General features: G+C 32.4%; 1 protein-coding gene and 1 long non-coding RNA gene across 6 annotated transcripts in view; one reads left to right on the forward strand and one right to left on the reverse strand.

The window, feature by feature from the left end:
- Positions 1-203: 203 nt before the first annotated feature.
- Positions 204-12,617, reverse strand: part of Pns (DENN domain containing pinstripe) — a 38,098-nt gene continuing 25,684 nt past the window's right edge. The window contains exons 3-21 of one of the 4 annotated variants that reach the window (XM_076324310.1): positions 10,675-10,895; positions 8,691-8,885; positions 7,169-7,640; positions 6,698-6,834; positions 6,436-6,623; positions 6,057-6,232; positions 5,766-5,977; positions 5,476-5,682; positions 5,037-5,211; positions 4,679-4,943; positions 4,541-4,576; positions 3,783-3,890; positions 3,012-3,273; positions 1,982-2,249; positions 1,538-1,850; positions 1,217-1,393; positions 715-925; positions 423-640; positions 204-339 (exon numbers count right to left, since the gene is read on the reverse strand). In XM_076324310.1, the coding sequence (XP_076180425.1) occupies positions 451-640; positions 715-925; positions 1,217-1,393; positions 1,538-1,850; positions 1,982-2,249; positions 3,012-3,273; positions 3,783-3,890; positions 4,541-4,576; positions 4,679-4,943; positions 5,037-5,211; positions 5,476-5,682; positions 5,766-5,977; positions 6,057-6,232; positions 6,436-6,623; positions 6,698-6,834; positions 7,169-7,640; positions 8,691-8,885; positions 10,675-10,895 (3,813 nt within the window). In that variant the 3' untranslated portion in view covers positions 204-339; positions 423-450. The remainder of the gene's footprint in view (positions 340-422; positions 641-714; positions 926-1,216; positions 1,394-1,537; positions 1,851-1,981; positions 2,250-3,011; positions 3,274-3,782; positions 3,891-4,540; positions 4,577-4,678; positions 4,944-5,036; positions 5,212-5,475; positions 5,683-5,765; positions 5,978-6,056; positions 6,233-6,435; positions 6,624-6,697; positions 6,835-7,168; positions 7,641-8,690; positions 8,886-10,674; positions 10,896-12,617) is intronic. The other 3 variants (XM_076324317.1, XM_076324325.1, XM_076324333.1) reach the window with 3 other exon arrangements.
- Positions 4,518-6,877, forward strand: LOC143153319 (uncharacterized). 2 transcript variants are annotated; one of them, XR_012993766.1, is made up of 5 exons: positions 4,518-4,746; positions 5,029-5,216; positions 5,319-5,415; positions 6,026-6,174; positions 6,472-6,877. It is a non-coding gene; the product is annotated as an uncharacterized LOC143153319 (long non-coding RNA). The 2 variants fall into 2 exon arrangements; XR_012993765.1 differs by lacking the exons at positions 6,026-6,174; positions 6,472-6,877 and having other exon boundaries at positions 5,319-5,729.

The following is a 12,617-nucleotide window of genomic DNA, read 5'->3' on the forward strand; positions in this document are numbered from 1 at the left end:
TTTGTTTGCTTTCTGCTAATACCTATGGCAAGATGGGCCAAATAAGATTTATCTTTGTATTGGACTCTTGTCATCATTGTTAATATCATAAGCTTCTGGAACAGGGCAAGATCTATGTTTTCACTATCACTCATGTATCAACTTCTCGTCAAATAATTTGTCATCTAAAAACGACTATTTTACAGTTCCATAACAGTCTTCATTTGCGTTATTAAATTCCTCTTAGTTCCATAGTAATAAGTTTTAGAAAGTTCCTCATTTTTCCAATATAACACTTATTTTTCTTCGCTTTGTATTATTTAGAATTTGATAAATTGTGCTGCTTCGAAGAAACATATTCTATAAACAAGAAAATATAAAAGAGTTATCACTCATTTAATAATATATTACTAAATATAATAATTTATTTATATATATCTTACCTGATTAAGCGGAGAGATTTTTAGTGAATTAACATATACTAGAAATTCCATGAGTCAAACTCTTTTCAAGAACAATGTGGAAGTCGCACAGTGGTTCAAGAATATGAACGAGAAAATTTAATAACGTGGAATTCCTTAGAAATGAAGTTTCTTCGTACATGTCCGTAGTAGAGCGCGCATCGCTCATTGGCCGCAGCATCGCATGAAGAAGTTGTTCTCTGAAACGTAAATTAAACAGTCAGACTAACAGAAACATATAACTAACAATTCAAAGTATAAAATTACAAGTTACCTTGCTGCCAGGCAAATGAACAACTGAAACTTTCCATCCTTACCAAGGGTTTGACTGAACATATTAATTTGATCAATGAGGTGACAATAACACCTTAAAGTCGTAAACCTTTTATTACTTTCGAAATGAGCTCGTCTACCTCTATTTAATCTTTGTGAATATTCGTCCATTTCCTCTAACAAAGAAATTTCGAAATTTTCTTTTATCCGCACTGAAAATAATTCGTAAATATTATCACATCTTATATAATAACAAAGAATAATATTGTTGTCTTCTAATTTTAAACCATGAATATTTTATTAACACATAAACAAATGAACGTTTGTATGTTTTACAAGTACATCAATAACTAAAAAAGTTTCCACCTACACTATAGTTGAATTGTCAACATTAAATTACTGATTATAAGTACTAGTGTATTTTCAAATCTTTAATGAAACCAGCTGTAATGTTGATGAAAGCAGGATTAAATCTAATTAAAGATTTATGCACAATAACTTACAAAGGTAATCCCAAACGTAAAAATTTCTCCCAAATATCCTTTGATTCTTGAATCCGAATAAAAATATTTGTTCTAACGATGGCACAAGACCACCTTCTCCACAAAGTAAAGCTGTCAAGGAGCCATCTTGACATTCCCTTCTATAATGGAATTTTACAATCGCATTTACAGCTTCTCCTATGAAAAAGAAAAAAAACATTCTAATTACATTATAATAAAATTTCATAATATGCTATTTGTGGTTTATTTCTATATCAGTATTTTTTCCAATTTTTCTCAAAATTAGGTACAGATATTCTAATTAATTTCATTAATATTTACCCAACATGTGCTGCAACTCAACTTGAGACAATATCGGACGTCTAGGTATACTAGGGGATCTACATCTTGGAGGAGTTGAACATGATTCAACCAATTCCTCACTATCGATACTGCGAGGCACTAAAGCACCCACTAATAATCTCTCAGTGGAACCATCATCAATACCTCTGCCAAGCCACCTACCACAGGGGAATTTAAAGGTATGCCCTGTAACTTCATTCCTCACCACTACATGTTCTACCATCCATTTTGGGGAAAGACCAGTATTGTCATGTCCTATGCGTAGTGTAGAGAGCACGCCCAAATTCTTATGCTAAAATGAGAATTACAATTGAAAAATAAGTATAAAATATTAAAATGCAACCTTGAAAAATAACTAGACACTTTTTTATTATAACTAATTCAAATTCTCCAAAAGATTTCTAAATTTGAATAGAAACATACGTGGAATACAAATTCCAGCGCTCCTTTAGGAATGGGAACCGGATTTGTTTCGCATAGAGTGCCTGAAATAGCAATCCAACTATTTGCTGAAGTCGTAGCTGCGCTTGCTTTTCGACTAGGAAATATAACAACTCTATATGGCAACTTTGTAGTTGGGTAATTGTTAGTGAAGCAGAAATAATCGACTGCATTTAACGTTAAGAGATGATACAAGAATTGCTCTTTCTCCTCTTCGCAACGCAAAAACGCTGATCGTTTATACTGACTCCTGAAAAGTTACAAAATATAAAGTTAAACCAAAGGAAAATAACAACAAATTTTAATTAGTTTCTTTTAATTCATAATTCAACATTAAAAAACATCTTCTAAAATTTCAAAATTTTTGAATGGTACTAATTTTATTCATTATTTGAGGGATTATTGAGATTAATACAGAAACAACGCCGTACTTCAAAAAGAGGATTTAAAATTGTAAATAAACAACTTTTCTAAATAGACAAATTATTGTTATTCTGGTTTTACTATTAATAATAGGAAAGAACTTATTAATAGAAGAATTTAAAGGCACATGACATTTAATTATGACAATTATATACTAATAATGTACAACTTTCTGAACAGTTAAGTTTTGAGTTCTACTTTAGAAGAGAAAAACTGAAATGAATTTTATCTAACATACAATTAAAAGATAAATGAGTTTAAACCCTGTATTTTTATATAAAAATTAATTACTTCATGTTTTACAAAAAGAATAAAAACAAATTCCAAATGATTTTAATTGTTTGATAAAATTGAAATCTCACTATTGTGCCATCAAAATTGCTGTAAATGACGGATGACAATGTCTTAAAATCTACAAATTTTATTTGTTGTTCAAGTTACATTTGTTATAGTTTATAAAATTTTTAGTAAAATATAGTTCAGTTTTTCCCTTTCAATGTAGAGATTGATAATTAACTGTGTGAAATTTTTGCACACAAATTTTTGTACATTTATTTAAGGTACTTAATTTATTTAAATTAATTTGTACCTTAACAATGTAGTGTCCGACAATAGAGTTTTTAAATGACGAGAAAGGAGTTTCTTCTCCAATGCCAAACGAACCCAAGCTCTGGCATATCCAATATGTGTCTTAATGTCCGTCATCGCTTGTACATTTCGAATATCAAAAATTAAAGAATCAGGTAGAGGCCTCAAATGTTCTGGACCAATCTTTCTATCTCCAGGAGATTTATGTTTGTCTGTGCCTCGCGTAGGTGAAACATCAGTCTCCAATGCCAGATTTGATAAATCTGTTACAATTTAAAAATACACAATTTAAATTACATAAGAATATAGAATACAGAATAATTACTAAGTTTCTCTTTGCTACAAAAAAGTTTCTAAAAGTTCATGCAAACAGTAGTCATGCATCGATAAAAACAAGGTAGATGCATTCCATAAACAAATTAGTTTAGGCTTTTTATGTACAAAACACATTTTTTCTTTTTAATAACAGTCACAATCATATGCTGATTATATAAATTTCAATATTGCTTCAACTGGTACGATCCATCCATAGCATGTAACTCGTAAACAACAATATTAGGAAAAATAATTTTTTAAATATCTATCTACATTATTTATGTTTTAAATAAATTGGTAAATACATTCTACATTTCTCAAAACATCAATAGTAACAATATAAACATGCAGTTTACTGACAATTATGAAAATAAAATACAACACCATTACAAAAGTAATGTTAAAATATAGGCGAATTGAATATTGTTTCCTGTGGCAAGCCAATGCTACGGCTTACCATTAAAATTCTCCTTGATATAAGAAGCAATTTCAAAAATATTTCTGCCCTTTAAGGATGAAATTAAACGGTCCGGTAATCCAAAAAACTTATTTGGTGATTTCTTGGCTATTTATAACAAGAAAATAAAACACAAATAAAAATTAACTAAAACAAGAAGGTTATTCCATGTATAAAACAGTCATATAACTCAAAAAACGATATTTTCGATTTAATAAGGTAATAATTAATCTGTAATGGTACAGAACATTTAGATTGAGAAATTTTTATTGTGCTTACTGACTGCAAAGACTTCATTTTCCTTCATAAAAAATATAATTTTCTGAGTTATTTTAGTGTTAAAAACAAAGAAAAGTATAATATAATATATACAATAAAAGAATTTATAATGAAAATGTAAATATAAAAATTATAATGGAATAATTAATTTAAACAAACTCATTCAATCAAACATAAGCAGAAAAAAATTAGTAATCTTCCTAATCTTAGGAACAAACTTTTATACAAAATATTATATCTGTAAACCATATTTAACAAAGCATAATATTGCACTTAAAATATTTGATTTCACTTGAAAGTAGCAGTCAAACGTACTCACTAATATACGTTGTGCAATCTTAGCGAAGAACATATAGAGAGTTATAAAAAATTGTTTATCAATAATGGGTCACTTACAACTAATACAGTGCAGAGTATCTACGTATGAGAAACTAATCTCTACTTTTAACACTTTATCTTAAATAAAATAAGGCACGTACAATCGAGTCGTTTCCGCAGCACGCACCACGCTAGCGCTGAATTTCCAAATGTGATAAAATTTATTAAGTATGGTGAACACGAAGATAAAGCACAGTTATATAACACAAATGAAAACGCAATAATAAATCTCAACTTACCAGGAGAGAGAAAGTTTGGATCTATGGACTTAGTTGTTTCGTTACACTCTTCTAGTTCTTGATACATGGTGAGGTGTGACCAAAGAGCGCTTTTCCCTTGTTTATTTTGCAGTCCATGACTCCAAACTCGTTCCAATAGATCACAGAGACTAGCAACCAGTGTATTTTCTTCAACATCAGACAATGACTCACCTCCATGACCCAACGCTACAGCTTCAGAACCCATTTTTTCAACTAACATCCTTTTTGTTTTTGACTTGCAATCCTTGACAAAGAAAAATGTAAATTTAGTTTCGTGACTCATTATTTCAAAAAATATTGAAAATAACTAAATTCTTTTATTTTTCAAGAAAAGTACTTTGAGCAATTTTTCAACAAAAGTCCAATTGGCCTGTGCTATCAACGCTGGACTCATGTCTGCAGAGAGCTTAGTTTGTGGTCTTGGTGACTGGGTTTCTTGAGGTGCAGTTGGTTTTCCATTTGACTCCATTGATTTCATTTTGTATTTCCACTGAGTCTGTCCTCTCCGACTACTATTGTAAGTAATAGATCAATTAGAATTATATTTTACTTCAATTAACATTAGATTACTAAATACATATTAAAAAAAAATAATTTTTAATTGAATTTTGATTTACAGGACATTGAGATTATAATGCAAAATACGCATGCACAATGTACAACTTCAGAAGTAGTCCTTACCGAAGTATGCTATACGTGAAGCAGGAAATAAGATTGTAAATATTAGTATACTCTGATTTAATAAATAAAGAAATATATTAGCATGTAATATATACCTCTGAGCCGGCTCCTTATTTAATGCAACAGTGTCTAACAGAGGGAAACTTCGAAAATATGCCGCTCTGTGAGGAAGAATCTCATTGGGTGGGTTTGTTTCGAAATCCACGTTCATTAATCTCTGTTCCAATACTTTTTGCGACTCTTCTATACTTGTACAGGGTTCGTACCGTGTGGATCGCACAATGCTTTCACCAACTTTTTTTCTGTATAGACAATAACAAATCATTACGAAATAAATGATAAAAATAACGTTTAATTAAGAGATATTTTATTTCACTGCATTCACCTCAATAGAGAAATTCTTTGATCAAAAACCCGTATATTAAAATCAAGTTCGCTCCACGTTGACATGACTTTATTGTCGACGAGAGAAGCAAACATCTGTGTCTCTAGAAATCTTGATAGAAATGGCAAATGTTGCGTAGGTTGGTCAGATAAAAAGGTAGCCTTATCAAAAACGTGCATACTATCTCTGTTATTTAACCACTCATCTTTATCCTATAATGGGCAATCAATTTCTATTTTACAATTGTAATTTAATTACAGCAATTGATTATACGTAAATCTCATATCGCACCTGACTTGGTTGAATAACGAAGTGTTCATAACTAGAAAAGATCTGTACAAAACGATTCAAAAAAATCTCCTTAATGGCATTATTAAATATGAGCGTCTCCTGATATTCCTCCTGCGGCGTGAGTATTCTTTCCTTTATGTTGTCTTCTATTGAATCAATATCATCTATGTTCACCCCTATAATACACGTGAACAATAAAAGGAAATTGATATTACAAAAGTAATGTTATAAATTTTTTAGTGCATTAAATATTCAAGTGTAATTATTATTAAATCTTTTATACAATTTGTATAAATATAAGAAGACTGATCTGTCAGTTAAAATTGTTCAATTGTAGTTTTGAACTATCTAAGTGTTTCTATATTAAATGAACACTTACCTGTTCTTTTAACGATATCTACTATTCTTTGTAAAGTATCTGATTGAGGTGTTGGTTCTGGTCGATCCCAATCCAGGACATCGTGTAACGAGTGTTTTCTGCGAGGAAGATGGAATCCAGAACCAGGAAGCGTCAAACTACTTGTCATGATGTCGCCATTGTAATGATTTATGACCATGTTGTCAGTCCTGTAAAACATTTAGATTTTAAACATTGTGCACAGTATATATAATCTAAGGAAAACAATAATCCTTTGACTTACTTTCCTGAATATGGTACTTTGTACTTGCTTAGGAGAGCTCTAATTTCAGCAATGAATTGCATCCTATGAGGAAATACAGGTAGTTCTTCTGGAAATTGGCTACTTTGTTTATCTATATCTACATAACAAAGATTTGCCTGCAATTCAAAAAATAAAATATAAAATAGTCTCTTACCTAGAATAAAAGGGATGCTATTTATTGTGTAGGTTTTGTCGAATACTAATATAAATAGTGAAAGAAATATTAGTATTTATATATAAATTATGTATTGAAAAATTGTAATGACCATTAATATATGTACAACAAAATTTATCGATGTATTCAAACAGTATCAACTCTTTAAATATGATATAATAAATTTCTATTCCTGTTTCTGTTTGAAAGACCTAATTCGACCAAATTTTCTTATTTCATTTATATTGAGAAAACTAGAAATTTCAAGAGCATCAATTCAAAAGACCCAAACTCACTTCGCTGGCAATTTTTAGTACACCGCCCTCGCTTTGAGCGTGCAATCCCATTATAAATGGCACAGGCGCGTCCAAGAAGTGATGCAGACTAGCGGGCAATATCGGTACATATACATGTTGCCAGGAAAATGGGAAGAGAAGCGCCGTTATGCACTCGGATACCACCATCAGCTTGTGAAAATCCGAACTTCTGAGAAGCACTTGATTCTCTAATAAAACGCACGTGAATAACTGAATCACGCAGTCCGCACCAAGCCATGTGAACATATCTTTCAGAGGATAATCAAGCATCGGTAGTTCCTGCAATGGTGTCGGCTGATGTATAACCAGTTCCAATGGTGATTTTGCTGGCTCATCACTGGGAACGAAGAATTTCAACGACTTCCCAGGTAATGGTACTGGTACATTGTAAAGAATATTGTACACATAGGACTCTAAGCTAAGACCAGGTCCTGGGTGTCTAGGAACACATCTGAAAAAGAGAAGTTACGTTTTACTTTTTTATATGTAAGGTTTCTCTTCAAACAAAGATTGAAGGGAATTTAAGAACTTAAAGCACTAATAAAAATAGACAAAAAGTTTCAGAGTAACATAAATCCACAAATCAATTCTGATGGAGATACAAGTAATTTATTTATGAAAGCCAATTGTATCAAAATTATAATATTTCTTAAAGTAGAAAGTTTTAATCGCAATATTTATTTAGTAATATAAATTTTTAAGTTCTAAAAATTTAAAAATATAAGCTTGACTTAAAGTAAATGTCTTTTATCTATTAAGAATAATTTATAAACTACACATTAATTGTTTATTTTATGCGAAGGAGTATATGTCCTTAAATTATTTGATCTGCATTTAGTTCGAGACAAATCCGAAGATTGAATTAATTCAGGATTTAAAACTAATGAAAGTACTTAATCTTTGACAATCACTAGTAAAGGATTTAGAGATAATTGATATTATTTATAGAAAATAAAATACTAATGCAAAGCAGCAAGTTTAAAAATACTTGAGAAAACTCTAAAGGAATTGAATATTTATTACAATTATTCGTATTGTCTAATATTTAATTTACTATTATATATCTAGTAGACAGTGATATTCTTTTTTAGTGAATTCTAAATTCTACTATCTAGACTAGACGTTTAAACTGAGTTCTAATAAGATTTACACTATTATCTAGATTAATTTCTAAACTAAATGTTCAGTCTAATAATAACATTCGCAATTGTATGTAATTTTTGTTTTTAATAATTTTTTGAAGAATGTTGAATCTAAAAGCTAGCTTCATTAATCTGTAAAAAGCACATTTTACAGATTATTACGTTTATTACATTTTAAAACAAGTAATAATAAAATCAGATTTCATAAACTTCGTATCTTAAATCTAAAAAATCCTCCAATCCTAAAATTGTTTCAGTGTGAAGTTTCTTTAAACGTATATGATATAAAAGGATCTTCTAATTTCCAGAGCCCAATGACGTCAGGCGTTGTTAAGATGAGGATCTAGGGCCTCACTTACTTGTAGAGATTAGTGAGGAACGTTTTCGCGGCGTGAAGGTAAGGCTGCTGGCACAGCAAGGATATCGATTTAGTCACTAGCAACTTGTCTTTGGTAGAGTCATAGTAGCCCAACGCAGCACCTGGTGAATGTGCTGATAGCTTAAAATGCCGTGGCAACGATCGCGTGTTATGTCCATCCTGGCCTTTCCTTACCCTGCAAAATGCATTTTCATCAATCCTTTCACGCATTCCATGTTATCAATTTCCTACATTATAACGGGTTTCTGGTATAAGATGAGTCACGAGACATACAACACCTGAATGTCTCTGTTGGATTCGATGCAAAAGAAACTGTGTAAACCACAACTTATGAAAGAGAAACGTGGCGAATATTGTTTGCTATCATGGTAGTTTTTGAAAATCATTGGGACCATTAATATCTTCTTTTTAAATAGAATTACATACATTCCTCCCATGCAAAGTTCTCAGAGGCAAATTATTGGTAAATAGCACACAGGGTTTTTATAAAACTGTTGTATTGTTGTATTAGTAAAATTATTATTGTATCGCAAAAATATACAGGATGTCCCATTTGAAATTTCGCAATTATCTTTCAGACCATTGCTCATTTCAAATAATGTTTCAAATAAAACTCACCCTATTTAAGGGGGCATCCTATGATGGTGACGGATCTTCTCTAGATGAACGTACTTTCGAGATTTCTAGGTCACCTTTGTTTTCTTATATGAAATATATATTTTTAGCTGGATAAATGTTCCGAGATAAATTCACCGACTTATAGTATGTTGTTCTTTCAAGATCGCTAAAAATCGTCAAGGTTGTTCAAGGTCGCTCAAGATCATTGAACAACGTTCAAAATATTCCTTTCTTTTGTACAACCATTGATTGTTCTTTGTCATAATAATTCGTTATTTTGGTTGTAAACACGAGGCAAACTAATACTAACGCTAATAATACGACTTATCGCTCTTCCTTGTATTTGCAAACAGGGAATCCATTGTTAACAGTTGCGATCGTTTCGAAAGTACCAATATCAGTGTAACTTGTGTCACGTGTTCTTGATTTCAAAAGCGATTAAATTAACGTAATTCTCAATACGATTGCTAATTTTCCGAGAAGAACCCACCACTCGTGAAAATATGAAGGATTAGAAATGCCCGCCTACAAATTAGTAGGTCAACACTTGAAAACGTGGAACTTGCGTTTAGGGAGAGAATAAATCAGTGCACCAATGTCGCAGGTTGTCCTTTCGAATACAGAAGGCAAGGCATAATTATTGTACAACGAAAGTAAGTTCGTTGTATAGAACTTACATTTCATAACCTTGAACGGCCTTGAACAGCCTTGAATGACTTTAGATGACCTTGAACGCCCGATATGTTATATAGGTCGATGAATTCATCTCAGAACGGACTACACGCTTACCTAAATAAAAACGTACAATTATATAAAAAAAGAAAAAACAATAGCAAAGATCGCATTAAAATCTTAGAAGCACGTCCATCTAAAGAAAATTTGTGACCACTGACAAGATATCCCTCTCAGATTGGATAAGTTTCATTTGAAACATTGTTAGATCATATAATCTGGGATGCACCCCCTGTATATGTTACTCTCTTCACATTTGAAACGTCTCGGATTAATAATACATACAAACGTTAGATGCACAATTTTGATCAAATTTATCTGTCCAGTTCGACCTGAGTTTGAAAAAAGGTGTCTTATTTAGAGTAAAAAGGAACTCAATGTATCTTAATAATGGATTGTTGTTAGATCACAAACAAAATGTAAACATTGCCGAGTAAATGTTCAGTATGTCCGGAGAGACTGACCGTTTTTAAAACTGCCTCACCGCCTAAACGATTAATACACGGTGTCTAATTACTTTTAATTTCACGGTTGATTGCCTCCCCCAGCCTGAACAAGCAGAGGATTAACTATATTATTGAATGCGTAGAGTAAACGGTGCGAAGGAGACTCACGTTGGTGGTGTACCGTTTTGGCCGCTGCTCAGTTCCGTGATATGCATCGCTTGCAGGGTTTGCATAGCCGCGCATATCTTGCGATTCCGGCACTCCTCGTAGAAAACAAGACTGAAACCGTACGTTCTGTGCCCGTCCTCCTTGGTAAGCACGAACGAGTGAAACGTCGGCTCTACCGAGTGTTTTTGGGTCCGGAATCTCAAGCCGCTCGGCAGGCAAAGCTGGAAGATTGAATATCTAATAAAAGCCGTAGTACAAACGCCTTTTCATTTCCAGCCTCGTCTTTTTTATCCGCAACTAGGACGCGGTGTACACGACGCCGCTATACCGTTGATCGCGAGCAGTCAACTGTACGTTCTGTCCTCCGCGGTTGTTGAAACTCGGGCAAGAGACGCAAAGACCTAGTTGTATTGTGACTATGAAATATATTTTTGCGTTTTTTTTTCTTTTTTCTTTTTTTTTTTCCTTTTATAATAACACGATGTACGAGAGAGTTTATAGGCCGAATCGACTTGACGAACTTGGAACTAACGTTCCATCCTCCACCGTTGTTGAAACTTGGGCAAGAGACGCAAAGACCTAGTTATATATGAGAGATATTTTTACGGTTTTTTTTTTTTTTTTTTTTTTTTTTAATAATAACGTTCTGTCCTCCGCGGTTATTGAAACTCGGGCAAGAGACGCAAAGACCTAGTTGTATTGTGACTATGAAATATATTTTTGCGTTTTTTTTTTATTTTATAATAACACGATGTACGAGAGAGTTTGTAGGCTGAATCGACTTGACAAACTTGGAACTAACGTTCCATCCTGCACAGTTGTTGAAACTTGGGCAAGAGACGCAAAGAACTAGTTGTACTATTACCTAGTTGTATATGAAAGATATTTTTACATTTTTTTTTTTAATAATAACGTTCTATCCTCCGCGGTTATTGAAACCGGACAAGAAACGCAAAGACTTGTATTGTGACTATGAAATATATTTTTGCGTTTTTTTTTATTTTATAATAACACGATGTACGAGAGAGTTTGTAGGCCGAATCGACTTGACGAATTTGGGACTAAGAACCCTTTATAGTGCAAGTTTCGAGGTATGCGTTTTCAGCGTGCGAGTTTCGAAGTGTTATTTACGAAACATGTATTTTCTGATACATCCGTGTCATAAAAGTATAAATTAATTGAAAAGAAAATTCGACATAATACCTTTCTTCCTCTACTTTTTTAATTCATTTTTCTCAAACGATGTTCATCACTGATGTAGACACTTTTAAGGAGGATGTTGTTAACTGACGAAGAAAGAAGCGGAAACTCCACAACCGCTGTTATACAACGAACCAACTATTGTTGAAAATCGGAAGCTTAACAGCTTTACCAGAATCTGAACCTGTACATCGCGTGTGGTGAGCACCAATGAACGTTCGAAGAATATGCTTACGAAATACAACTATGGAATTTTCGACTACGATAAGTATTTATCGTTCGAATCGTAAGAAACGAAGAGTTATGTGGTTTTGAAATAACCACTATAATAACCGAGTTGCAATAGTCTCTATTTTTTAATATAATATTTTATTTCTCTAATTTTACACCACTTTACGTGTTATTACAATAATTCTCGCTTTCAGGCGATCGAATCTTATATCGTCCTTCAATTAAAATTCAAATTTGTATATTTCTCATTATATCCTCGTGAGAGTATTGATAATGAATGGACAAGGTTCTCTCGATGATAATGACTTGCTTTCGTCGGGAAAATTTCATCTATTAATCGATAATATTTTCTTAAAGACGTAACGAAAAATGTAAACATTTTTATTTTGCATCAATGAACACGCTTATTCTGTTCTCTCCCACTCTCTCTCAAGTGAACTGGCGGTCAAGGTTTTATCACTTGAAAGCGGGAACCGCTGCATACAATAATGTTACTGTACGTGCTTCATAAA

The sequence above is a fragment of the Ptiloglossa arizonensis genome, chromosome 1 (assembly GCF_051014685.1).
Source record: "Ptiloglossa arizonensis isolate GNS036 chromosome 1, iyPtiAriz1_principal, whole genome shotgun sequence".
Classification (NCBI taxonomy): domain Eukaryota; kingdom Metazoa; phylum Arthropoda; class Insecta; order Hymenoptera; family Colletidae; genus Ptiloglossa; species Ptiloglossa arizonensis.